The 27,454-nt window shown below is 37.2% G+C and overlaps 1 protein-coding gene across 3 annotated transcripts; it reads left to right on the top strand.

The window, feature by feature from the left end:
* Positions 1-80: 80 nt before the first annotated feature.
* On the top strand, positions 81-13,972 carry tnnt1 (troponin T type 1 (skeletal, slow)). Of its 3 annotated transcripts, none has more exons than XM_051887906.1 (15): positions 81-356; positions 859-1,113; positions 2,444-2,594; positions 3,008-3,043; positions 5,466-5,492; positions 5,935-5,952; positions 9,817-9,838; positions 9,933-9,993; positions 10,260-10,376; positions 10,518-10,595; positions 10,715-10,828; positions 10,907-11,016; positions 11,191-11,281; positions 11,471-11,511; positions 13,708-13,972. In XM_051887906.1, exons 3-15 carry the CDS (start codon positions 2,540-2,542, stop codon positions 13,751-13,753), a joined length of 816 nt encoding a protein of 271 aa, XP_051743866.1. In that variant the 5' UTR covers positions 81-356; positions 859-1,113; positions 2,444-2,539; the 3' UTR covers positions 13,754-13,972. The 3 variants fall into 3 exon arrangements, with proteins under 3 accessions (XP_051743866.1, XP_051743865.1, XP_051743867.1); XM_051887905.1 differs by having other exon boundaries at positions 3,005-3,043; XM_051887907.1 differs by lacking the exon at positions 5,935-5,952 and having other exon boundaries at positions 3,005-3,043.
* The last annotated feature ends 13,482 nt before the right edge of the window (positions 13,973-27,454 follow it).

Raw genomic sequence — 27,454 nt, 5'->3', positions numbered from 1 at the left:
ATTCACTTTAGAGGTGTAGAATACATTTCTGAAGATATCTCCTTTGTTGCCCTCTACCTTCCATCAGGTGTTTTTCACAGAACTGTGTGCTTTAAACAACAAAGAGAGACACTTTTGATAAAGACCATCATGTTGATATCATGTGACAAAACCTGAGACCTCTAAGAGCAGTCTGTGGTTTGATGAGTTCAAAGACTCTCCGTTTGGTGCAAACCTACAGGAAACACAGTGTCCACCGTCGGTGGTGTTTCTCTTCATCTGTAGGAAATTGAAAGCTTTTTGGTACTTTGAAAGAGCCAGATTCAACATGGATGGAGGAAAATATTCTGAAGAAAAATATGGCCTGAAAAAAGAAGGTAGGTATTCTGAAATTGCTTGAATTTGAAGTGGGCAAACTCGAGTGCTGTGAGTGACCTAAAAAGGCACTAGAAGGACTATAAACAAAGTGTTGTCTAAGGAATTAATACTTTATAAAAGAAAAAAAGAAAAGTCTCTCATTCTGAAGAAATTTAATATTCTGAATATTACAAGACTGCAAGCTGTTAATTCGCTGCAAATTAGCTGCAAGAAGCTAATTTGCAGGTAAAAGATGTGTTGTTTTAATGTTACAGCTTGAAAAACAACTGATCAGTAAACTATTAAAGTCTGATGTATTGCCAGCCAACAAAAGCCAAGCAATTTTCCAACAAAGCAACAATTTCCCATCAATTTTCAACAATTCTCTTCTATTACCTTATTTTACTTTGTGTCAAATAGAAAATATGTCTTCTGGGAAGAATTTATTCTAAATCCCCTGTGCTATTTTTGTCCCCAACTGTCCCTTTGTTTTTTCTATCTCTTTTTATATCTCTGTGTTAGTTGTGTGAGGTCATTCTCCCTGTCTCCCCTAATCCCTCATGGTGGTCATCTTTCTGTCCCTGGGTTCATTTCTAATCCATCCATGGTCCTATACCGTAGCTGCTAACACCCTCCATCTGTCCCTGTCCTCATATAAAAACAACCCATTGTCCCGCATTACAAAACTCTCATAATTCACGGGGACTCTCCTCTCATCCTTTGTGAGCCTGTGTTTTATCCTTTTCCACTGTGAATCCATCCTACCATCACCAAAAGGTAAAATAACTTTTGTTACTTCTTTTTTTCCCCCAGTCTGTTCTTTCCATCTGGAGAAAAGTAACTGAATTTATCAGAATAATTCAGACAGTAAATCTGTTTGTTATTTGAAGTTCGTGTGTGCAGTTATGTTAATTGTATCCGTTAATGTATTTTCATTTCCTGTACCAGACTTGTGTGCTATACTTTAGAAGCAAAAAAATGGATGCAGTTAAATAACAATGGGCGAAACGGTGTGTAGTTGACCAACGATGGTGATAACCTGCATACTTATTCCTGGCATAAGTGCCTGTAGTGTAGTAGTGCTGATTTTTGTAGTGTTTGAGTGTGTCCCGGACCAAATGGTCTTATGGAACTATTAGTAAAATTCACTCTCAGAACAATAAAGATTTGCCTTAACTCATGTAATCTCCCTCTGCATTCTTGGCTAAAATTATCCTATTAGAATTCTGTGGTTAATGCTATTCCCCCCCCCCCATAAGCTTACATGTCTCCAAAATGTCCTCTTTGTCTGCCACTTTCCCCATCCTGTTGTCTCATTGACTCTTGCTTCTATTCCTACTTGGGTCGATCCAGAACGAGAGGTTTCATTCATTTGTAATTTGAACATTTTGCGCAGAATTTAGCCAGACGTGTGCCCTTTAGATGATAAGAACCCCATTAACAAAGAACCAGCAGGGCGAACTGTTGAAAGGCTGCTTTTAGATGGGCACTGCTTACAAGCCTTAGTCTGGAGACAGTAAAGTTCAAGTGGAGCGGTGACAGCTACATGCCTCATAAATTCTCTCTGCTGATGACAATGTAGCTATAAAATTGTTTCAAATAGCAGATATGATATGTCACTGACATGAAAGATGAGGCACAAGGAGAGAAATCTCTCAACGGAAGGTTAATGACTGCAATCAAACAGTGCGTGAGAGTCATTAACTGCAATTATTGCAGTCAAATCCTGAAGTTCCAGTTAGGAAAAACAAGCAAAGGCAGATACACAGTAAAACTGAGTTTTCTTCTGGTTATCTCACACACGTGCAGGCATAATGTGCAAGAACTGAACAGAAGAAAGTGTCAGAAATTGTATCGCACCCTGTCTTAGTCTCTCCATTCCCAGCTGTTATCACCCCATCGATCTTCATGTGAAGCATTCAATGGGGTGTCAGCACTTTGGAACAATGGAACAATTTAGATCTGGTGCTACTTTGGTCACTCTCTCCTGCTGTCTCATCCTCTTTCTAAAGCGATTGCAAAATGTTAAGTTATGTGGTTCTGCTTGTATGTTCAGACATTCCTTCCTGTCTCACTCTCGCTTTCTCTTTCTCCTTCTCTCATCCAGTTTCATCATGTCTGATGTAGAGGAAGAATATGAGTGAGTAATGTTTCTTCTTTTTTTTTAATCATTACTGACTGTTTGACTATTAATGGGTGTGTAATGTTTACTCATTCCTATTTCTTCCCTAAATGGCACATTAGGGAACAAGCAGAGGGTAAGTCTTTATCTTTTTTTTTTTTATCCTTTTTCTTCATTTTTTTTTGCCCAGCTTAAACTGTAGCTTTAGTGATTATCTGTAAAGCCTTTGGTATAATCTGTACCCAGAGGCCACTTATAGATGCCTCTAGAGGTTCGGCTGAGCTTCACTTGAGCTACGCACAATTCTGATTGGGTGCTTAGGCTTGTTACCCTGCCTTTTTCTGGAAGGGTTATTATTACACAGTGATCTCATGTTACTGTTAGCATGCATCCATAACAAATGGTGTACACTTACATAATCCTTTGCACACACTTATTTATATATTCTTTCCTGATGCTTCCACGTGCTCTCTCGGGCACAGAATTGATATTCACTTATGTTTTCCTTTCACTTATCCCTATTGTGGCTTGTCTATTTGTGAGAAGCAGAGGAGGAGGATGCGGCTGCAGAGGATGCCGGAGCAGGTAAAATAATACCTCAGTGAGGGTTTAAAGCATCAAAGTCTCCTCAAAGTTGATGGGAAAATAAAAGCCTGTACAAAAATAAAGAAGGTTACACCTCAGTCACCCACTGATTGGCTGCTCACTGTCGATGGGATAATTTCCATCAAGTTCCCGGTTCACAAATCTACTAATCCGTTTGACTGGTGGAAATGGACAAACTAATTGGCTGCATATTGAAAATCTTGAAGGGATCAGCGGCAAATTAGACTATATATACGTATATGCATTTATTAAATAGTTCAAGAGCGTACATCATTTTTCAGTGGGAGTGGGAGGGCGCTAAAGAGTTAGAGTTATTTTGGCCAAATTGTTCTTTCAGTTCTCTGATTGCTGGAGATTTCTTTGCAGAATCATGGGTAATCCAAATCCAATAGCTTCACTTCCCATCTGTCTCCTGAGGTACCTTCATCTCATCGATATTTGAGGGCAGCATACTGTAGATGTATCCTAGATGTATCCGCTGCCTTTGATATCCCACAATCCTGTGCTTTCCATTCTGTGACAGTTGAGCTTTAAAATAAAGATGGCATTTAAAAGTTGTGGTTGGTGGTCAGTTTGTGTATAAATGTACATTTTTGACCAACGTTTTCCACTTTTGATGTTATTTCTAGTAAGAAATTACTATTGTACTACTTAAATATTCACTTAGTTTTCACCAAAGCCTGCTCTATTTTGCTGTAGATCATTAAACCATTATGCTGCCCCAGAAGTCTGTCCGAAATCAGTTTTGTGGGGTATCTTTGTGCGCAAACGCTCCCTACAAAGTCATTGTCTGATAAGGCAGCAAGGCAACAAGTCAGCTGCGTAAGTTTTCGGATGCAGCCAATTAGTTTGTCCATTTCCATCAGTCAAACCGATTAGTAGATTTGTGAACCACGAACTTGATGGAAATTATCCCATCGACAGTGAGCAGCCAATCAGTGGGTGACTGAGGTGCAACCTCCTTTATTTTTGTACAGGCTTTTATTTTCAAATACTTTTTGCTTCAATTTAAAGTTTGTAATGTTGTAGCTGGTATAACTCTTTAACAAAGACTTTTTTTATAATCCCAATGCGAAAAAACACTTCTGGAACCACGGGTGCTGGAAAAAGTGGGTGGGCACTGTTGCAGTTTATTAGTAATTAAACAACTCGCTGACACAGAGTCATTACTTTTGGCCACATCTGAATCGAAGTGAACTCGAAGTGAGGATTTATAGTCCAAAAAGGCCAAGCAACAGTTCTTAAGTTCACATTTTCATATAATCCTCAAGTGAGATAAAAGTAAATATATCTGGCTTAATGCCCATGGTGGACTATTTAAGCAATTGTGGACTGTAATTGTAAAACATAGACATGAATAGAAATAGAGAAGTGGGCTGCTTAAATGCACTGCAATGATTGACAGAATTCTATTTTTTTTAAGGAACAATAAGATGTTAATAAAATTAATGAAACTTTTATTTGTTTTTAATATTAGTATGTTATAAACAGAGAAAAATAGTATGGTGTCTTATTGATAGTGCAGTGCTGGTAAATGTTACATGGGTCTGTAAGCTAGAAACCATTTAATCAGCCAGTATCAAAAAATACCTTCAAAGACCTGAGTGAATAGAGGAGGGCCGGGTGGTCCATCCCCCTGACCAAGAGTATATTAATAAAATAAAGTAATAAAATAAAGTAATAACGAATAAGTAGGTAAGTACAAACAAGCTGGGCAGTGTGCCAAATAAGCCAGGCCACCGGGATTTCACTTTTTCCGGCTGCTCGCGAGCTGCCCTTCATCTGCTGCCTATCCCACTGAAAATGAACTAGGATCTCGTGGTTGTACTACTGTCTGTACTGCGTAAATGCACCCCCCTGACCAAGAGTATAAGGTATATAAATAAAATAAAGTAATAACGAATAAGTAGGTAAATACACAAATTACGCAAATTACAAGACAAAAAATGGAAAATTAGAAAATTGGTTAGATTTCATTTATTCAAATGATTGTTTCTAAAGTCGTAATTTAGCAAAAGTATCTATTAAAGAAGTACACGAAAAAAAAAAAAAAATTAACGTCTGGTTTCAATTTTTCATTTTTGCATTTGCATTAGCATGGTCTGAAAACTGAATCGTGAAGCGTTACACGGAGCGGGCCTCATTTTCCAAGTCAAAACCCACAGTCTCTCAAAACCCATAAATCTTTATCTTGTTAAAAAAAAGAGGACAGAATAGGGTCATGAGCAGCATCATGACATTTGCATCACTGACGGAACATTAACAAATACCAAAAGTTCTGCATAAGGAGAAAACATGATTGAGGAAAACTAAATAGCCAGTTTTTCTCTTTATCTGTTAAAAATATTGATTTGTTTAATTTATTTTGATTTCATGTTTCTTCGCTGGATCTGTATTACAGAAGAGCAGGAGTATACAGATTATCAAGGTACTGTGTTTATCTTCGTAAAAAAGACATGCACAATCAGAACAGCATGTAAAAAAAAATGTATAGAAGGTTGATGGGTAGCATGAGTTTGTTTATGTTTTGAAGGGTGATGTAATTTTTAGTCAGTCAGTCAAATATAACACTTAATTTTTGACCATATTGCACATGTGCATGTTTGTGAATATAGTGTTTTTGTCTATATAAGCTATAAGAGCTCATTAGAAAAAGTGGGTCATATGTCCACAGTTACACAGTGGGAAAAGGAAAAGGAAGATTTATGCTATGTCTGAGTTTTTTTTTTTTTTGTTGTTGTTTCGTTTTTGGGGAAAGCATCCACACACATCAATATTAGTTTAATGTGTGCCTATCTACTAATTTATGTCTTATTTCCACATTACCCATTGTTCTCTGATGTGTTCTTTTTCAATGTTGTGTTCATCAGAGGAGACTCAGGAAGAAGGTGAGGGCTTAAAAAGTACTTTCTTTAACTCCTTATCTTGATCCCTGAGTTCTGTGTTGTTAAATGTGTTGTCCCATCCTCTGTTTATCACTGTGAAACATTTGTGGCTTTTCTTTTTCATTGACATGCATGACATAGAGAGCTGTTATAGGCTATTAATAATTAAAATTTGTCACAAGTGTGAAACTGAAATTATAATAAATTGTTCATATGTTAATAGTCATGTAATTTAGACATTTAATAGTAACATGCTACTGTATTTCACATCTAATGGGGCAAGAAGCAGTTTTGAATATATCTGATACTGACCACTGCAGACCGGGAACACCCCACAAGAGCTGCAGTTTTGGAGATGCTCTGACTCAGTCGTCTAGCCATCACAATTTGGCCCTTGTCAAACTCGCTCAAATTCTTACGTTTGCCCATTTTTCCTGAACTAACACATCAACTTTGAGGACAAAATGTTCACTTGCTGCCTAATATATCCCACCATATGCACAAATGAATTGAATGAGATCCACAAATATATGTTAGGAGTTTCACAAAAATTTATTAAATTTACAAATAAATAAAATGAGATTTGCTAATAAAAGACATGTTCACAAATATGTTTTTATGTCACAAGCACAGTTCTGCCTGCATTCATGTGTAAATCGCTTTCTGTACATTTGTGAATTGCTTTCTGTGCATTTGTGGATCGCTGCATGCATTTGTGGATCTCTTCCTGCGTGTTTGTGAATCACCTCACGCATCTGTGGATTTTTTGTGGATCTGTCATTTAGAATTGCTGGTCCCACACCACTCTTGATTTTGCTGATCTACAGACCTCCTAAACATCATGCAAACTTTCTCTCTGATCTCTCTGAGTTGCTCACTATTGCTTGTGCTCAATATAACAATATTATTATGCTCTGTGATTTCAATATTCATGTGGATTCTGACTGTGCTTCTGCTAAGGACTTCATGGCTATATTGGACTTTTGATTTAACACAGCACATTGATTTTCCTACACATTACCATTCTCATACCCTTGACTTAATCTGCTCTGTTGGTATTAATAATGTTTGTATCCAGGGTCTTGAAGTTGGCATATCTGACCATAAACTCATTGACTTTAGTTTTTCTCTCCCCCTTGCTAAATCGAAAAGCAAATCTACAATATCTTATCGAAACCTGAAAAACATAAACACTGACAATTTCTCTATTGCTACTGCTGCTTCATCTTTGCCTCTCTCTGTTAATCTCTCTTGTCCTGGTGAGATTCTCTCATTATATAATGAAGCTACATCTAATGTCTTGGAGGCTCTGGCCCTATTAAAGACCAGAACTGTCCCCTCAGCTCATTCTTCCCCTTGGTTCACCCTAGAGCTCAGATTAATGAAAGTGAAGGCTAGATGTCTTGAACGCCTCTATAAGAAGACTTGTCTTCCGTTTCATGCTACCCTCTACTCTGAGTACATATCACAATATAAAAATGCCCTTAACACTGCAAACGTTACTTACTTGTCTACTATTATCAACAGAGCAAAGTGTAAACCCAGGACCCTATTTTCAGAGATCAACAAACTTGTTAAACCACCATCACCACTTCTTAATGGTTCTTCATATCTTTGTGAAAATTTTCTGACATTTTTTACACACAAAATTGACAATATCTATCAATCTTTTTCTTCTTTCGTTCCTCCAGAAACTTCTACTTTCCAGATACTCTACTCTACTCACTTCTACTCTACTTCCCTCATTATACCTATCACTCACATGATAAATAGTTCCCTTATGACTGGTTATGTACCGCCTGGACTGAAAATAGCCATGATCACCCCTATACATAAAAAATCTGGCCTTGATGACACAGTCCTGAGTAAATTTAGACCAATTTCCAACCTTCTGTTTTGTCTAAAGTCCAAGAAAAGGTGGTTGCCACACAACAAACAGACTCACCTGGACAAAAATAATCTGCAGGAACCATTTCAGTCTGGAATTTGTCCTCTCCACAGTACAGAGACTGCTCTTCTAAGAGTAGTGAACAACCTCCTCCTCGTCTCTGATTCTGGTGTCCTTAGCCTTCTGGTCCTCTTGGACCTGAGTGCAGCTTTTGACACCGTTTGCCATTCTATACTCCTATCCCGTTTGTCTGTGATCGACATTTCAGAAACAGTTTTACAATGGCTAAGTTCATATCTCTCAGACAGGCAACACTTCATTAGCATTGACAAATTCAAATCTCGTTCTGTCACCTTTTCCTGTGGAGTGCCTCAAGGATCTGTCCTTGGTTGACTTTTATTCTTAATCTACACACTTCCTCTGGGTCAGATCATCCGGCACCATGGCTTTAATTTCCACAGTTACGGTGACGATACACAAATCTATTTTACTGTACAGCCTAATTCTGTTTTTCCTCCCTCTTCTTTAACATCTTGCTTACACAATCTCAAAATATGGGTGGCTCAAAATTACTTAAAGTTGAATACGGAAAAAAATGAAATTCTGCTAGTAGGCCCTAAATCCTTTGATTCCTCCCAACTTGACTTTTTTTCATTAACATCGACGGTGTTCTGGTTCATCCCTCTTCCACTATACGCAACCTTGGTGTATTGTTTGATTCTAGGCTATGTTTTGAACCCCATATCAATCAGCTTGTCAAGTCCTGTTTCTTCCATCTTCGCAATATTGTCCGTTAAGACCCTCACTAAATTTCAAAGATGCTGAAACTGTTGTCTATGCTTTTATAACTTCATGTCTCGATTATTGCAACTCTTTGTTTTATGGTCTACCTAAAAAAGTCCTAAATCGCTTGCAGCTAATTCAGAATTCAGCCGTTCGGGCCCTCACTTTTACCAAAAAATCAGCTCACATCACCCGTCTGAGATTGAGCTCAGAAAACATGCTTGCAGTACCTATCTACTGTGGGTGGTAGGGCTTTCAGCATTTCAGCTTCCAAGTTCTGGAACAAACTACCACAAAACCTTTGTGTTGTCTCTTCACTTCGGACCTTTAAAACTGCTCTCAAAACTCACTTATTCACATTATGTTTCTGTTAATTGACTGTTTACCTCAGTTTTTCAGCTCTATGCCTTCTTTTGTAACTTCTCTTGTATATTAACTATCTTTGTCTGTTTGAGAATTGTGCAAGTGACATAAAAACATATTTGTGAATATGTTTTTTTATTAGCAAATCTCATTTTATTTATTTGTGAATTTATTAATTTTTGTGAAACTCCTAACATATATTTGTGGATCTCATTCTATTCATAGTGCATTTGATTATTTTTTTTTGTGAATCTCTTTACATTTATTTGTGGATCATAATCTATTTATTTGGAAAATTGCAACAATTTTACCCCCATAGTCATAATGTTATGCCTGATCGGTGTATATTCTCTCTCTCTCACACACACACATACACATATTGTACTTTTATCCACATTAGATTACTATAAACAGGCTCTAAATGTGATATTGAATCCAACTTTTACTGCTAATTTGTACTACTCACCACTGACATGCGTTTTAAACACAGAATGTTATATAACTAATGACCTTTAAAACTATAAATAACTGAGTTGAATAAAATTGACCTGTGAACTGAAAATGTCATGAAAGAACCATGTTACAATTGTGTCCTTTAGTCTCATTGCTTCAGAGGAACTAATTTTATTAAAAAGAATGTCCAGATCATTTCAAAAGAAGCCAGAAAAACACAGTTTATGCAACCAGTGTAATTCAGTATAAGACACTGCAAAGGGCAGCAAGACTAGTGGCATATTGTACAGTTGTGTGCGAACAGGAAGGACTGTATAATGACATTTGACAAGAACTGCCTTGTTTCTTTTTTTCCCCCTATTCTTTGTCTCTTTTATCAGAGGAGGAAAGACCCCGGCCCAAGTAAGTGTTTGAACATGCTCTGCATTTGCCAAATGTCTTCGGGCATTTAATCTCTTAAATCCCCCTTTTTTTTTAATCACCCTCTCTCACACAGGCCCATGGTTCCACAACTTGCCCCTCCAAAGATTCCAGAGGGTGAGCGGGTAGACTTTGATGTAAGTACCATTTCGATTCTGTGCATCAGTTTAGGATGATTTGTACTGAGAATTACTTAGATATATGCAGGGTTCACTTTTCACACCCTGCACTGTGTGAATGTTTATATTGCGTGTCCAATGAAGAATAAGCAGACTGTGTATTGTTGAGGTTGGATTAAATTCGTACCCAATTAATTAGCAAATGTAATTAAAAATAACATTCAGTTTGGACTTCATTGATGTTATGGTTTTCTATTTCGAATCTATATCATTTTCTCTCTCAGGATATTCACCGAAAAAGAATGGAGAAAGACTTTCTGGAGTTACAGACTTTAATTGATGTCCACTTTGAGCAGAGGAAGAAAGAGGAGGAAGAGCTGATCGGTCTCAAGGAGAGAATTGTAATTCCCAATCTTGATCTTTACATATTTTTTTTTTCTCTTTTATGACTTTAATTTACCACAAAAACATTATGTACTCACTTTTCTCTTTACCTTGTACTAATTTTCTCCATGTTGGCCATTCGGTCCATCTGTCCTCAGGAGCGGCGGCGGGCAGAACGAGCAGAGCAGCAGCGTGTTAGAGCAGAGAAAGAAAGAGACAGACAGACGAGGATTGCGGTAAATTAGAAATCAAACTTAAAACTTAGTAAATAAAATGTTCAATTGCTCTCAAAGTTGTATGTGGCATTTAATACAGAATATCAAAGTGAAATATAATGTCTGTGATCTCTCATCAGGAAGAGCGCCAGAGGAAAGAGGATGAGGAGGCTAAGAAGAGAGCAGAAGACGAGGCCAAGAAGAAGAAGGTTTTGTCCAATATGGGGGCAAACTTTGGTGGCTTCTTAGCCAAGGTAAGTTACTGAGTCTTAATATAAGTACATTAATGTACCATTAATACATTTTTGAACATGAGTGTTTTTGTGTTTTAGGCAGAGCAGAAAAGAGGGAAGCGTTTGACTGGACGAGAGATCAAGAGAAAGACTCTTTCAGAGAGACGCTCTCCTCTTGGCATCGAAAATCTCCGAGAGGATGGGTTGAGGTGACCATACACATACAAATCCATGTTATTACAAATATAATATAATATAACAATATGCATCTATGCTCATATAGACAGATAGTTATAAGTTTTCCATTATGCAAGATGTGCAAAGAATCTATACTTTTTCATATAAAAGTCTTTTCAGACTAGCATGGTTTTTCCACAAAACAGGCAGCGAGCTCAGGAAATGTGGAACTGGATTTATCAGCTGGAGTCAGAGAAGTTTGACCTCTTGGATCAAATGAAGAGACAGAAATATGAGGTGTGATGACTTTGTTTGCTGAACTGAGGTTTGATTAATGTGGGTGCTATTGGTACTGGTGAAAGATTTAACTGTATGAAACCTAAATGTGTTTGAATTGGCAAGTCTGTGTTTAGTTTAGCTAGATAAAGCTGGGTAGAAAGTGAAAATGCATGGAATTTATCTAAACTTTTGCTTCCTTTTTAACAGATTGTTGTTCTGCTGAACAGGATTTCTCATGCTCAAAAATTGTAAGTAACATTAACCCTCGTGCATTCAAAAAAAAAGTTACACTTAGGTGCAAAATGGACAAAAAACTGTCATAGAAATATGATTTATTAATATTTTTTTCCACTTTCACTGATGTCAATTTTTTAACCAGCATCTGTTCTTTCCATAGATACCAAACATTCATTAATTTTAAGAACTTTAACCCTTTAAATGCTGGTTTGTTTACATAATGCCATAGGTGTTTTTTTATGAAAAAATTAAAAATAGTAGTTTATTTTCATAAACTAAATGCTAAGCAGAATTTTTTTTCTTTGCTTATTAGATTCTTGGGTGGGTCAATGAAGAACAACAACATTAATTTTGAGGCATTTATATTTTTTATGTAGTGTCAGATTTTTTACAAAAACTAACACTTAGGTCCATAATGGACAAAAATGTCCATGCCAAAAAACTGTCATAGAAATATTATATATTAATATTTTTTTACACTTTCACTGACTGTTTTTTTTTATCAGCATCTCTTCTATTCATAATTACCAAACATTCATTCATTTTCAGAATTTTAACGCTTTACAAATCGGTTTCTTTACATCCTCGGCTTCTAATGCACCTGTGTGCTCACTGTCAGTGGGCAACACTAGCTTCAGAGCTTCCTCTGCTGAGTAACGTCTCTTCAAACAATGAAATGATCAACCCCTCAAGCACCACATATTTATAGGTTTGGCTGTGAGGACACCTGTGTGAACTCAAACTTTGTATAAAATCTACCAGACTAAAAAATCAGCATTTTCTTGTGGTGAAAACTAAAACAATGTGTTTAGGGGCTTCTGAACTTCTACTTCAAATTCAAGCATGCCTTTTATCTCCGTACAAAAACAATAACAAGTGAAAAAGTGCAATCAAGGGTTAAGATGCGTGTTTGGTCGAAAAAGAAAAACCTCAAAGCCTTCTTTGACCTTTTTCATAGTTTTCACATGGCCCTATGACCCTGCCATACATGACTCATACATGGAGTGTGATTTTTTTTTTTTTTTTTTGATTGCCAGTACGATATAATTTCTTTCAAACTAATTACACACATTAAATTTTCAGTAAACACATGCAAACTACACTCTGACATCCTTACCAATATACCCACACAATTATAGCTGCATTATTTTTCAAATTGACTCTATAATGGACTATAATATGCATAAGCAGAAAACACAAATAAAGCGAGTATTCCTTTTATATGCCAAATATGAAAATATGGCACAATCTAGTAAATAATGGTAAAAATGTAAAATTTGAAGCCTTGCCGATAGAATGAATGCCTATTTGCAAATATTGTATCATTTTATAGTCAAATGGCCCTGGGTTAAAAAATTGCAGTTTTAATGGGTTTCAATGTGGACATTTTTGTCCTTAAGGTCCTGAGTGTGAGTATTTTTTGTACGAAGGGTAAAATTGATTTTTTGAAGGAAATGAGGGTAAAATATTAAAATTCCAATAAAAATAAACACCTGAGCCAAAATTCATGTAGTTGGCATTAACAAAGGCACACTTATAACAAAAAACAAAACTGAAATGGATAAAAATGTCCATAAGGTTGCACAAGGGTTAAGTTGATTTTGTTTCAAGTTCAAATTGTTTCAAGTTGTTGTGAACAACAAATTCATGCAGAAACATGCCCCTCTTTGCTAGGACACACATGACAAATTAAAACAAAATGTGTTCTAAAATCAGCTCAAAATTTCAAACATGTTTGATATCATCCAACTCTGAAGCTAAAAACAACTAACATCGACTTGTCCAGGCTGCAAATTGGGGTAAAAGCTGAAATTCTACATGACCTTAAAGGGATAATGCATCCAAAGATGAAATTCTGTCATCATTTACTCATTTATGTCATTCCAAAAATGTATGCATTTCTTTCAAAAAGAAGATATTTTGAAAAGTACTGATAGCCAAGCAGTTTCAGTTCCCACTGACTTGCATTGTATTTTTGTCCATACAATGGATGTCAGTGGGAACCGAAACTTGCCTAGTTTCCAACATTCTTCAAAATGTCTTATTTTATGTTCCACAGAAAAAACGTTTTAAAGGTGAGTGAAGGCGAGTAAACGATGACAGAATTTCTTAAGCATTTTTCTTTCATGAAAAAGACTATAATAATCTCTCTATATGAAAAATGTTCTCTCAATTATGCTGATGTTTCACCTTTTTCTTTATCACAGCAAAAAAGTCCATGGTAAAGGAAAGGTCGGAGGTCGCTGGAAATAAGACATTGGAGAAATTCTGAAAAGCCAACATGGATGCTTTTACTTCTGATTCTTCTGACAATTTCACAGTCTCTGCAATGAATAACATTTCTGAATATGTTCAAAACCTATCTCAGATCTGATGTGCTTGGATTAGATTAATCACTTCTGCTTGTTTTATTCTCATTTGTAAGGCACATTGGATAAAAAGTGTCTGCTAAATAAATAAATGTAAAATGCATCTGACTCATCACTTATTTGCAGAGAGACTTTTAGCAAAGTATACTGATCATGCAACTGAAATCATTTCTCTCCAAAAGGGAAATGAAAATGACCTGTGTGTTAGAGAGAAGTGTCTGTGACGTGATTTAAATGTTTGCCTTCATTCATAGAAAAATATGGCCTGAGAATCCTGTTTCCATGATGCTGCACAAAAATTGTGGTTGCAGCTCACATGTCTGGCTATTAATAACAAAAGTCATTTCCATGTACTTTCCGAAATGTCTTTTGATCAGTTTTCATCAGGTTTGTTGAAGTATAATTGAATGTTGTCATTTGCCAGGGAACTCAAAAGTTGAAGTCTGTTGTGCTGGAGTGACAGTGGTAAAGTAAGAAAAAATTGTGTGAGGGAGGATTTAGTGATCAGTGTTCACCTCTCTCACAAACCATCATTATGCCATATAGTTCCCAGCAAATATTTGTGTTTCAATCACAAGTGCAATTGTAAAAGAAAAAAGGTGTGTACTAGCTAAGGCTCCATGAAGGCAATCGGCAGGCCCACATTAACATTATACTACGACTTAATGGATGCCTAAGCAATGATTTAACATACTTTTATTTTTTACTTTTTAGATTAACTCATTTTAGTGGGCTGCATTTATAGAGATATAATTAAATTGGAACAAGTTTTATTGGTATGATTAGGTTTAAGTGTGAGTTAGGGTGGGTCAGCAGTTTAATTATAGATAAAGAAATTAATTACAGATCTAATTAGGCTACATGCGGGTATTCCTTCCCTAGGATACAGTAGCATTCCTTCCCTTTGAAAAAATAAATAAATAAATAAATAAATAAAGTGGGTCCATTAAATTCATAAATAAATGATTTATATAATACATTCTATATGGAATATAATATATTGAATAAATCAAATTTAAATTACTGACATTTTTTAACTAACCTGAATGTGTTGATCTGCTATCGCCATCTGGTGGCTGGCATGTTCGTTCACACTAAATTAGTAGGTTTTCATGCAGAGAACTCTCCTCATACGTTTGGAATTTGCATAATGATGCATTTATAAGTTAAAACTTTGTTTTGGTTAAAAATGACCCAAAGTCAATTTCAGAGCAAGTACATAACCAGGCCAGTGTTCAAAACTATCTCCTTACCTTAGCCCGATTCACAACGAAGCTTGTAATAATGTTTTTTATTTCAGATGGTACTGGTAAGTTGCCGCGGGAAATTCGAGCATGCCGGCGTTCATCTTTGCGTCATTACGTCAAGCCTGTTTACATAAAGAACGAGTCCCAGCTGGTAGACCATGGGTGCTTCTCAAACAGAATGCTGCATCCTACCGAGGCTACGTCCTTCCTAGTAGAGGTCTGCGCGGGACTGTTTTTATCGTCCCGCTCCCGCAAGGTTCTATACCGCACGCACCCGCTCCCGCCTAAAATTCACTCTGTGTTCACCCGCTATCCGCATATAGTGATTTTCTTCCCGACCCGACGGGTCCCGCTAAATTTAGATCGTTTCCAGAATCTCGCGTTTAAACTTCCCCTAAAGAAAGAGAGATAAAAAATGTCAGAGAAAAAATGTCACAGAGAAAAATAGGCTAAATTAAATAGCCTACAACATGTCCCTCAAAACTGTAGGCTAAGCCAAAAATACATAAACGAAAACTGTTGGCTTACTAGCTATACTGCAAAATGAAATATTTTTTAACATCCACGCAAGAAAAGAATGACGCTTACTGACGACCGTTTCAGAACGTCTCTCCTCCAAAATCTGATCACAAAAGTTGAATGTTCTCTAAAGGTGCACTCGCGCAGACCTCTAATGCAAAAAACACATCTTGGCAGGTTTCTCAGGACAGGGAACTGGTGACTGTTTGAACGCCACCACTGCAGAAAGTTTTGTTCGCTTCAAGTTCAAGCACAGACGCGCTGATGTCAAAGCATCTCGGGAACGACCGGGTTATTGTCAGACCGCCCGCTCCCGCCATTCATTCAAAATTTAATCCCGCGCAGCAAGAAATCTTATCGGTTCCCGCGGGAATGCAGACCTCTACTTCCTAGTTCAGTCCTTCAGAGGCTTGTAGGCTCGAGTATTCCTCAGCATTAAACGCTAGAATGAGACGGTCTAGTAAGTGCGCATGGCTACGTTACACGTTCCCGCCCCCACCGTCACGGGCCACGGCACGAAAATACATATAAACCTTAATGTTGGAAAAATACTTTGTATTACAAATCTTTATATTATCTGGCTTTCTATTAATGCAATACCATGAATCACATCCATCTGCAGTCTCCCAGTGGCTTACATTATTGGCAGTTTAGTGTTAAGTGAGTAATTTACACCAAAACAAAAGATAACATCTATGCTTTCATGTCCGAAAACATTATTTTTGTCTTACATTTCATAAATTCAGACAAGAATGTGTACAAAGGATTGTGGGTGATTGAAGGTCACGAAGGATACATCCCATGCATCCTTCAAATTCAGCTGACTTTCAAGGATCCTTCTGATTGAGATGGCCTTCAGCGACGTTTGATGACGCAGCAGCCGAGAAATGTAGCCTTCGTAGGATGCAGCCTTCCGTTTGACAAGCGCCCCATGTCATTTGAGGATGCTGCAGGTGGCGGATCATTTATAGCGGATCATGTATTTCTCACATCAGCTGGAATAATTAAACTTATCATTTTGATGCCGGATTGTATAGTATGACAAATGGACAATTAGAGATTATACTGTACAGAAATTGAAATCTACAGGTAACGCAATGCACACTAAGTAGGCCTACACGTAGTCACGCAATGCTGATGTTGTTAACAATAACAATTTCAGAACAAGGTACAACAATAATAATAATAATAATTTGCACGGTTTGATGTGATATGAGCTAAGCGATCGTTAGATTTAATCACCATTGGTAGCGCAATTTATTGTAATGCTTTTTTTTTCTCAGTTGGTCAGAACAAAAGTGGCAGATTTTTTACTTACTTGTTACAGACATTTTCCGGTGGAAATTCTTATTTTGTTCATACTTCCAAGACTACAATCTGTGATTCCGAAGTACCTGTACAGTATCCACTGGTGTGGTGACAGACAGCCACACATTCTCCTCAAAGCATTAGATTCATCCGCGCTGAGGAGCCGTGCCGATGCACAACCCACGTAAAGATGATAATTCCACAAATAACTGCAATTGCAGCTTTCAAACAGAGATGGCGACAAAGAGGCAAAACTTATGGACTGCAGCTTTAATGGCCAAACATATCATTACAAAAGTTCACAATGCTGTTGCAGATTAAATATAATGTGGATAACATTATATATTTTTGTCAGGTTAGAAGGAATTAGGAATTAATCACCCAAAACCCTTTATCTCTCTACCGTTGGTCTTGCACATCTGCCATGTTTGTAGTTTTTTTTAACACTTTCATTTGTATTTGTAGTTCTAATCGAACCCTCATCCAACGTGCAATGGGTTGTGGGCAATAGCCGTTAGAGTGTGCACGGATCTGCATTTCGGATTCTAACCGGGAAAAGTAGACCATCCGGGCATCTTTGGAATACTCATTTCAACATACTACGATTTGGGCCATACTAATTCTAATTTCGAATACTATTTATAACAGATAGTATGTGAATTAGGACGCAGCATATGTTTTTGTTCAACCTATGCGGTTGGGACAGAAGGGATACAGCAACGGCTGGAAATGAAGCAAGTCTTGCAAAATTTCGCAACGAATTATAAACAATTGTTGGATGAATGGCAATCGGTTATTGTCAACGATTCCCCTCAAAGGGTTGTTTTGATCATAAATTTAGGGGTTTTGAGGAGGAAACGATGACAAAGTTCATCATTTGGACAAAAGACAAGGCTTTTGGTGTGGACGGTGAGTTTTTGTAGCCCTGAAATGACAAGATTTAAATCAGTCAGGTTTTATTTGGTGATGTTGTGCCGAGAACACCGATTTACTGTAGTTAACTTACTTTTACAGACCCCAAACCAGGATCCAAAAAAATTATGTGGGAACTCCAATACGTTCCTTTTGACGGGATACCCTTCATGGTGGTGGGGAGGAGGGTCCACTCCTATCACCAAAGGGTAGACAAGCACAAACATGAAAAACAGACAGGACAGCTACAACTGGTGTGTCAATAAACGGTTAGCCTACTTGCACTCTGCCTCACATATCCATTTGGCAGTGATCATATGTGTAGAATCAGAAGGAGCTTATTTAAAAAGCCGTCATGCTACTTCATATGTTAGCCTTTCAGACCAAGTAACCTGTGGGTGTTAAATATCAACACAGATGGAATGTCTATCGGTCACGCCAATCACAATGCATGAACAAAACAAACTGTATATTATGTAATGTCTTTAGCTTGATGACCACTTAGACCATTGTTATACAGAGAGGCGACGTCTTCTTCAAGACTCGAAGAAACTGGACTGCCCAGCCAGAATATATGTGGTTCATCTAATCAGATTCCCTGATTACAAGGTGTATATTTATATTTATTCAGTGATTTATCTAATGTTATGACCGGCTTGTTCTACTCTGTAACATAATTAACGGACCCAACAACAAAGTTTCAGTTTTAAAGCAAAATAAAACTTTTTAGCAAAAATTAAATATATTAAATGTCTTGGGGAATGTGAATATGTAATGTCGTACGTGTGTGGATGTAATGAATGCGAAGAAAACCAAAGTCAGAGAGATGGTATGAGGAAGAAAGAAAGCAATGTGTCAGTGTAAAGGGAATAGGTATAGGTGCCTACAAGTAAGAAAATGAGTTGGTATTGTATGTTGGTAAAAACCATCCTGTGGTTGGAGAAGTGTGGAAGATTTTTATTTTAACTGTGCCTAAACTATGTGTCTATAGGCAAAAGTCCTAAATGTCAGTCTGTTCTGTTTCATTTCTCATGGACATTCAGTTTGTTTTCTCATGTTTTTTCATGCCTGCATTTGTTTGTAATTCCCGCCACTCCTTGATTACCATGATCACTTCATTATTAGTTAATTCTCTTCAGCTGTTACTCGTTACCTTGTTTGTGTTCCTATATAAGTTCTTCCTTTTCAGTCACTCCTTGTCTGTTCACCGTCTTAGTTAGTGTGTGTTGCTGCTGTCTGATCGTCTGATCGTCTGATCGTCTGATCGTCTGATCGTCTGATCGTCTGATCGTCTGATCGTCTGATCGTCTGATCGTCTGATCGTCTGATCGTCTGATCGTCTGAAATACCATTAAACCTGTCTTTTTGGATTCCATCTGTGTCTGCCTTCCCACAACCACCGTGACAGTGAGCGTTTGTGTGAGTATATCTGTGACTGAGTGAAACAATAAACTATGTATCTTGTGGGTGGTGGGCGTGCCAATTTATCTATTAGATTTTGTGTAAAAAAAAAAAAAAAAAAAAAAAGGTTTATACAGCGGTGTTAAACTAAACCTTGTTGGGGATAAACAGTTTAGGACCCTTGACCAGATATGTCGAATGAAAGACCAGGAGTCAGAGATACAATCAATTGAAGAAATTTTACTGAAGAATAGTTTGCAGTTTCATCAGCAGAAGCCAGCTTCAGGTCTCACAAGGAGTTCGTAGGCCGCTCTGCGTATATTCACATTTCCACAACAGTTATACTCCAACAGAGTCAACTAACTACGTCATTACTTCAGGTTGAATGATTCTGATTGGCTAAGAAAAAGACAAATTTGGTAATCTTTCACACATGGACAGATAGTCAGAAGCATATCTCCATTCGTCACGATGCTGACGAGGGGACCCTGGATTTGGCGTCTGCTGGTCTCAAGCAGAGTGCCAGTTGTCCACCAGTACAAAGGACCTGCACAGAAGCACATACACAGATACACACGATTCACAGCTTCTTCAAGGTTGAAGATGATCTGAGCAGGAAACTTTCCCAAAACATACTGATAACATGCTCTTTTCTCTCAGTGAGAGGTACAGACAATATTCAAAATTATTTTCTAGTGTTTGAAAAGGAAAATAAATGCTTTAACATACGTTGAAGAAGTCATTCAAATACTTAATGTTGAAATGTTTAAAAAGATAAATGTTGATTAATAACAATAGACAATAGGTTTTCCCTCAAAGGACTTAACTAAAACAGAATATTCTACAGAGCACATAGTGCATTATTGACCTTCAGTCCTTACACATAGTTGTCTTTACATCAATCTTGGTTATTCGGTTTATCATCAAATTCCTTGACTACAAAACAAATATTTATTCACTGGAAGCCGGGCTAAACGAGTAAGCACTGTTACTGCATTCCTGGCATGGGCCAGACCCTCAGTCACTCCTCAGGTATTAAATACAAACATTGCCTGTAATCATAAACACCAGGATATTTACACTGGTTTTTAGAAAACTATCATTTCCAATTCATTATATAATACAAGAAGATGGATCGTAAATCCACTCCTTTCACTATACCCCTTTAAAAGATAATTTTTTAATATTAAAAACAAAATTGTGGTCTGACTCAAAATAAACACGAAAGATGGATTATGATGGGTCTTATTTATTTAAGTACTTAAGTCTCTTAAATCATCCTTCAGTTTACAAAACATCTCATCAAAATGACATAAGCACCAGAACATATAAATTCAATTATAGCAACAATTTGTTTGTCTTGACTGACATATATCTTTATCATGACATCACTGTTAATCATACTCAATACCTAATTATTTTTAATCTGAAACTCAATTTTTTTTTTTTTACAACATTTCACAGTACTCAGACCATGTCAACAGTACAGCATTCGAAATCAAAATAATTAAGACTTCCTTTAAAGTCAGTTTTAAACTCAAATGTCTTGTCAATTATAACTGCTTAGGCTAAATGACCAAAATCTTAACCCTCTTATTTGGCAGTGATACTTATCCTCTCATTAGTCTTGCCACTGCACCAAAATTGTCATAAACAAACACAAACGGACAGATTTTTTTTTTTTTTTTTGGTAATATTATCTTCCATATCACTTATAAATTATACAAATTTATACTATAAGACATTATCAATTTCTTTAAAGCTGTTTTTGAAACAGTTTTACATCTTTTTTTTTTCCCATCACATTAATTTCATCTGCTTTACTTTTTGTTATAACTTTGTCACTGTATTCCTCTATCAAATTGTTAGTCTGTAGATCCAAAAATATATTATTGTCTCAGTCCCATTATTATCTCTACTGTTTTGCAGAAATCAAAGTATTATTTTACTCAAATCTCAACCCCTAGGTTACACAGACAGCCTTATAGCTGCTTTCTCCTTCAACCCTTATTACATAAATTGTATTTCTCTAGACATCTAATGTTATGCATCCATTTAAAGGATGAAAAATAAAACTTTTATCAGTTATATTCACTCCTCCTTTGTTTGCCCATCGGCGAACAAAGACAGTGTTTAAATTTAGACCCTCAGTTGAGTTTAGACAAGGGTTTTTAACCCATGGACGGCATTCTTTAATTCCACAATTCCAATTTATATAAATGTTCTTAAACATACTAATCCAGAGAATAATTAAAATCAACATCATAAATGACAAAAGTCATAATTACCATTAGCAGACAGAGCTGGATATCCAATCCACTTAAAGCTCGTCCCATGTTCTGCATTGTCTTTTCATAAGATTCAATCCGAAATATCGGCTTGTCAAAATTTGTCGATTCACTTAACCCATCTGTAATGATAAAACACTCATTCCAGAGGTTAATGACATATACACACTGAGGACAGATTATTTCCCCAAACTAACACATACAAGACATAGCGTTCAGCCACCATCACACACACTCACACGAATATGAACCGCTCATTGTCAAGGTTTGCTTTTTGTTTTAATTCTAAAAACATACTTAAACTTCACATTTTTCCTGTAGGGTTTTACTCTTATTCAGTCTCAAAGCATGTCTCTTCACTATAATTTGTTTTTAGAAAAGTCAGCTGGGTTGTTTTGGCTCTAAAATCTTTGTTTTGTTTAAGCTTTAGCAGGCCGATAACAGACAGACAGAGTTCCATCCTTGCCTCCACTCAAGCAGTCTCTCTCTCTTACTGCACAAATAATCTTTTCAGCAGCCTCACAAGTCTGTAACTTAGACAAAATTTAATATTAAATTACTATATAGAACCCTTGGTCATTCGCAAAGGTTAAAATGTAAATGTTTAACTTTCAAATAAAAACCATTAGGCTACCACCATCTAAAATATGTTATGCTAGTAGCCATGTTTGAGGTTATCTTTAGTTTAAATGCTGAATGCACTTATCTTTCTCTTGAATCTGCAAAAGCAGTCTTCATCTTTAACCACCACCATATCTACGAATTATCCTATGCCATGTCTAATGACCTGTTGGAGTAAAAGCTATAATATAGACACATTAGTTCAAAATCAACACAGCCTCATGGATTTAGGGATTCATAGTACTGCTGAATCTGAAACTTCTATACAGTTCTTGCCAATAGGGCAACCAACATCATGTTAATAAACTTTGCTATTGTCTCCCCAGAAGTTGCGGACCATCACCTCATGATCTCAGTCGGCTCTTGAAAGCTCATTCCCATCAGCTCTTTATAAGTAATCTCCTTTTCCTCAGGGTCTTGTCCCCTGGCATAGTTGTATCAAGTTGTGGACTTGTCACAATGAAAAACAAGCCATCCTAGGAATGCGGTTTCTGGTGAGTGGTATAGAGGAACATTTTTGGGGCAGACTGCTGTACCTTCTCACAGGTCATCCCCCCTTAATGATGCTGCTGGCCTCACAGACATCCGCTAAACTCTCATACCCATCTCCCATAAACTCCTCCCTTCAGAGTAGATGCCCAGTGGCGGCGGTGGTAACCCCCTGCCTTAGGTTGTCCCCTGTCTGGCCAAAGAGGATCTTACCCGTCATTGAGAAATCACTTCGTGCACACTGGTGACAGCTCTTTCCCATCATGAAATCTTTGACAGTTTTCTTCAACAGAATCAGGTGTTTTCTGGAGATTAGGGAAGGAGCATTCAAGAGCCACCAGAGCCATTGGACTGCCTAATAGTGTTAAAACATGGAGACAGGTTAATGCCAGCAGTATGTAATCACTAAAATCCATGAGACATCTTTGAAGCAGCAACATAAAAATACTGAGATTATACTCAGTGAATTTAGTTCTCACAACTGTCCATTCAGTGTAATTTACTGCTACATCTGTAACTGGAGCCATTGGCCCTGCACATGGTGGTGACTAGGATGAGACAAAAAAGTTACTGGTCATAGAGTAAATTTGTCAAAATAGTCTATTCTTTCATGTATGGTCTGTATTATTATTTTAAAGACTTCTTTAAAGTCATTGAGTTCTACTTTGAAAAATTTAACAACTAATTGCCCTCTTCATGGCAATAATTTCTTTTAACATCTCTGTGTCCATGATTTTCAACTGAGACACTGTGCTTCACTATAAATCGCTTGTCTTCATTAATGACACAGGCTCAGATAGCAGCTTTTAGCTGACTTTGAATGAGAGAGACTCTGAGGATTTCAGGACTAGTACACTGCCTTTTTATAACTTTTAACATCAAACTTTATCTACTGTCTTTTGACTCTGGCCCAGCTTAAGACTTTGCCAGAAATGACATAACTTTTTTTAAATAAACAACTGTGCTAATATTTGTCTTTTACTCATACATCATGGAAATTAGAAATTACAAACTTCCAATCAGGTCGAGTCTCTGTGACACTGGCAATCCCATTTTTGTCATTTAAACCCTCTATGTCACTTTGACCATCAAAAACTAAATATTTAGAACTTGGAGGTCCAACATCATTTTAGTTATTTACACTACAAAACATACTTGAGACGGTTCAATATGTTTCCATAAAGTGAAACTTTCAGAACATCCAATCATCCCTATTTTCATCCTCCTATTTACTTTTTATATATTTTTGTAACTCATGTTTTAGATTTATTGTCTGTAATTTTACATTAACCTGTATTTGTCCATTCAATATAAAACTTATTATTATAGATATTTCCTTCAAAAGGAATTCCTTAAGACTACAATCTTATGACCTTATTGTTATCTCTTGTTCTTTCTCCGTTTCACAAGCCCATTCTCAGACAGAGTGGAAGTCTCTCTTTTTTTTTGTTTTTTTTGTTCCTTTTCTTTCTTTTGTTTACAATATTTGCGAGTATGGCCAAGTTTCCCACACTTGTGGCATTTTAACGGATGTTTACGGGTAGGATGGCCCTACTGACCACAATTAAAACACTTTTTGTCATCTTTATCACATTGGGTAATCAAATTGAACCATCCCTCAGTTTTTTTTTTCATCAGGGGTTAATGGTACCCCGCCCATTTTACAAATCCATGAATAAGCACAAACAGCTAAAAATGTGAATTTTTCTTTGTTTGTAGCCAGTCAAGTTGTTGTTTAACTTTCCAATCAGAATCAAAACCCTGACTAACCATTTTCTTAATAATCTCTGCAAATGTCTTTGAAGTGAGGGCTTCAGAGCAGAGCTGCTTACAGCGTTTGCTCTCTTCCGTCTCATTATCTGTATCAGGACTGATCAAGTTACTGATCAAGTTACTCAATTTGTCAGCCATATCTTAGTCAAAGTTAATACTCACCTGAAATAGATGGAGGCGGGAATCTTTGAAAAACACAGCTTTGGCTTCTGCTTGATGTAACTGCAAAGTACACTCCAAAATCACAGTTACATATACTGGTCCAATCCAATTAGGGTCACAACTTTATTTTCGTCAGGATCGTTCCTGATGCATCCTTGACCAACCAACCCTATCCCTATCTCTATTTTGTTGTATTTAACTAAAAGCTTAATCTCTAACTTCCTAAATCACTAAATTCGGGGCACCCCTGTCTGAATGGAAGAGTCAGAGAACTTTGGTTCATGAGACACTAGTAGCAAACCGGCTTACTAGTGACCTCCTACCCTTCAATAGGAAGGAGTTATTTCAACACCTTCTGCCTCTGGCTTCCAGTGTTCCTCCAACCCCCTCAATGGAGTGGAGTTATCACCCACCATCTCCCGAAGAATGATTGCCCGCATTCTCCACCATTAACTGTTGGGGATAAACAGTTTAGGACCCTTGACCAGATATGTCGAATGAAAGACCAGGGGTCAGAGATGCAATCAATTGAAGAAATTTTACTGAAGAACAGTTTGCAGTTTCATCAAAAAGATAAATGTTGATTAATAACTTAAAAGATATATCTTGAAGCGGCAGTGGATTCCAGAATCCACCCCTTCAACCTTATGACTGACATCACCAAGTTACATAATGTCACATTTAAAAGATTGTTTTGGTAAAAGGGGTGTGTGAAAGGGTATGAATGAGTGTGAATGATGGTGATTGTGGAATGAAAGAGGGTGTCTGATGAGACACTGAGGCAAATCAATTATTATGCCAAAAACAGTTGTATCCAAGTTTTAATATTTGTGGGTCCACTGGGCAGATTATGCCCAATAAAATAATGGCCATGGAGGAATATCCTGGTCGGTACCTAGGTTATTGTTGTGGAAAAAAACAATGCCACACTTGCGCAGCATAAAACATGGGAAGGCAAAGCAAACATTGCTCTGTCTACCCCAAATCTAACTTTATTTTCTTTTCAGCATATTATCATGATGGAACTGATTCTGGATCAAATATTGTCTTTCCGACTGTTAACATGAAGACCAATGCAACGGCTCTGAAAGAGTCACCCTGGTGAAATGATTAAGATCATATGTGAAAGTATTTGGAGCAGGAAGTGGAAAGCGAGAGGGAAAGACCAGAGACATAAGATGAAGTCATGAAATAACTTTTTGACATTATAATGAATGTCTTTTTAACTGTCAGCCACAGGCAAGGCTGAACCAATTGCGAAATCGTAATTATATATTTCAGAATCTTTTACTCCATTCTTAATCAAATATGAATGGAGACATTTGGTTCTGAAATCTCCACCGGAGTGCAATTGCACTAATCTGGTAATTGGTAACGAGACTGGGCGACTTATTTTAGTCAATTTAATTTAGTCTGAATTGTGAAACTGCACTCTGGGTAAAAACAATGAAGGTTTTATTAAGTCTCAGAAGGGGGGAAATGTGGAAGATTTTTATTAATCAGAATATAAAGATTTAAGTATAATATAGCCATTTTAATTCTCCTATTATAATCATGTATCTGACTATGTCTGTGTAAGAGGTCAGTGAGAGAATGGAATGTGTTTGCGCATGTTGGAGCCTCTCGCTCTGCCTCTTCATTAGAAGTATGGTAACTGTGCCTAAGCTGTGTGTCTCGTTCTGCCATTAAAAAATATTTACAGGATGAGCAGCGGCCTCTAGTGTAAATAGGTTGGGGTCCCTCATTCCACTTTTCAAAACAGACTAAATTCACAGCCAACAAATGCAAGAATTGATAAACAATATTGGTGCAGAGTTTGAAAATGTAGATGTATTGACACCACCTAGGCGGTGAGCTATAGGAAAACTGTATAAAAAGATTTTGCGAGAGCCGGTCCGGCAGTTGTTTTGTTCACTTGTAATATTCTGGCATCAAAACTCCAAGTCTTGAAGAGTGGAAAGAGGAGACAGAGGAGAAAGAAGCCACTACTACAGAGGTCAGTTGCAATTCTTTTGAGAGGTCAGCAATAATTTATTTTTAGGATTTATGGTTAATTAGAGATCTGTTTACATAAAGAATTACATTCTAATTCTTAAAAAGTTACAACCATTCCCTAAAGGGCACATAGTATTATTGATCACTTTAGGCACCTCCCAGAGACAACAGCATTCATCTCAAAGACACCAGCAAGACAAAGAAAGGCAAAAGTATGGGAGCTTGCTGTGCAAAATTTCAGATCTCACTTACCATCTATGGGGTGAGACATTTCTGGACTCCTTGACTGTTCAACTGGACGACCCTTTGGAGGATGTGAGGCATCATACTCCTCATGATGACACCCTTCCCCTGTCTTACACACCTCCATCCAAAAAATTTGATACCTCAAACCCCTTGGCATGATCCCAAAAAAAACATCCATCCTCTGTGTTACATGTGCCCTGGGTCTGTGCTCTATTTTCATTATATGGACTCCATTTCCCACAATTCCCCACCTAGGAACCAATCATGCACTCACACCTGTTTCTCATCAGTGACCCTTTATAAGCTGACTCACGCATACACACATTGTTGAGTATTGTTGCTGCCTTATCTAGTGATTTTGCCTTGTATTCTACCTTGTCTCTGTGTTCTTTGTCCTTGCCTAGCCTTTCCTGTGTTTTGACTTTGAACTGTTTCCTTGTTTGATGAACGTTTGCTGCCTGTTTTGACCTTTGCCTGTGTTTGGATTACTCTTTTGCCTTGCCTTCCTGTATCTGTTTGCTAGTGTTTGACCCTCTGCCTGTACGACTACGCTCATTCTGTTTATTAAAGCTTGCACGTGGATCTCCAACTCCGTTGTCCCGCTCCCATCCATTACAGAATACT

This window comes from Ctenopharyngodon idella, chromosome 3 (assembly GCF_019924925.1).
Source record: "Ctenopharyngodon idella isolate HZGC_01 chromosome 3, HZGC01, whole genome shotgun sequence".
Taxonomy (NCBI): Eukaryota; Metazoa; Chordata; class Actinopteri; order Cypriniformes; family Xenocyprididae; genus Ctenopharyngodon; species Ctenopharyngodon idella.
Note: the sequence above shows the minus strand (reverse complement) of the source record. Positions and strands in the feature narration are given on the sequence as shown.

What these genes read in the sequence shown, in the direction of transcription:
- tnnt1 (XM_051887905.1), top strand. Translation starts at nt 2,540, where the DNA reads ATGTTTACTCATTCCTATTTCTTCCCTAAATGGCACATTAGGGAACAA. An exon ending in GTGAGCGGGTAGACTTTGAT is followed by an intron (nt 9,994 to 10,259) that starts GTAAGTACCATT and finishes TTTCTCTCTCAG; the next exon opens with GATATTCACCGAAAAAGAAT. An exon ending in TTGGTGGCTTCTTAGCCAAG is followed by an intron (nt 10,829 to 10,906) that starts GTAAGTTACTGA and finishes TTTGTGTTTTAG; the next exon opens with GCAGAGCAGAAAAGAGGGAA.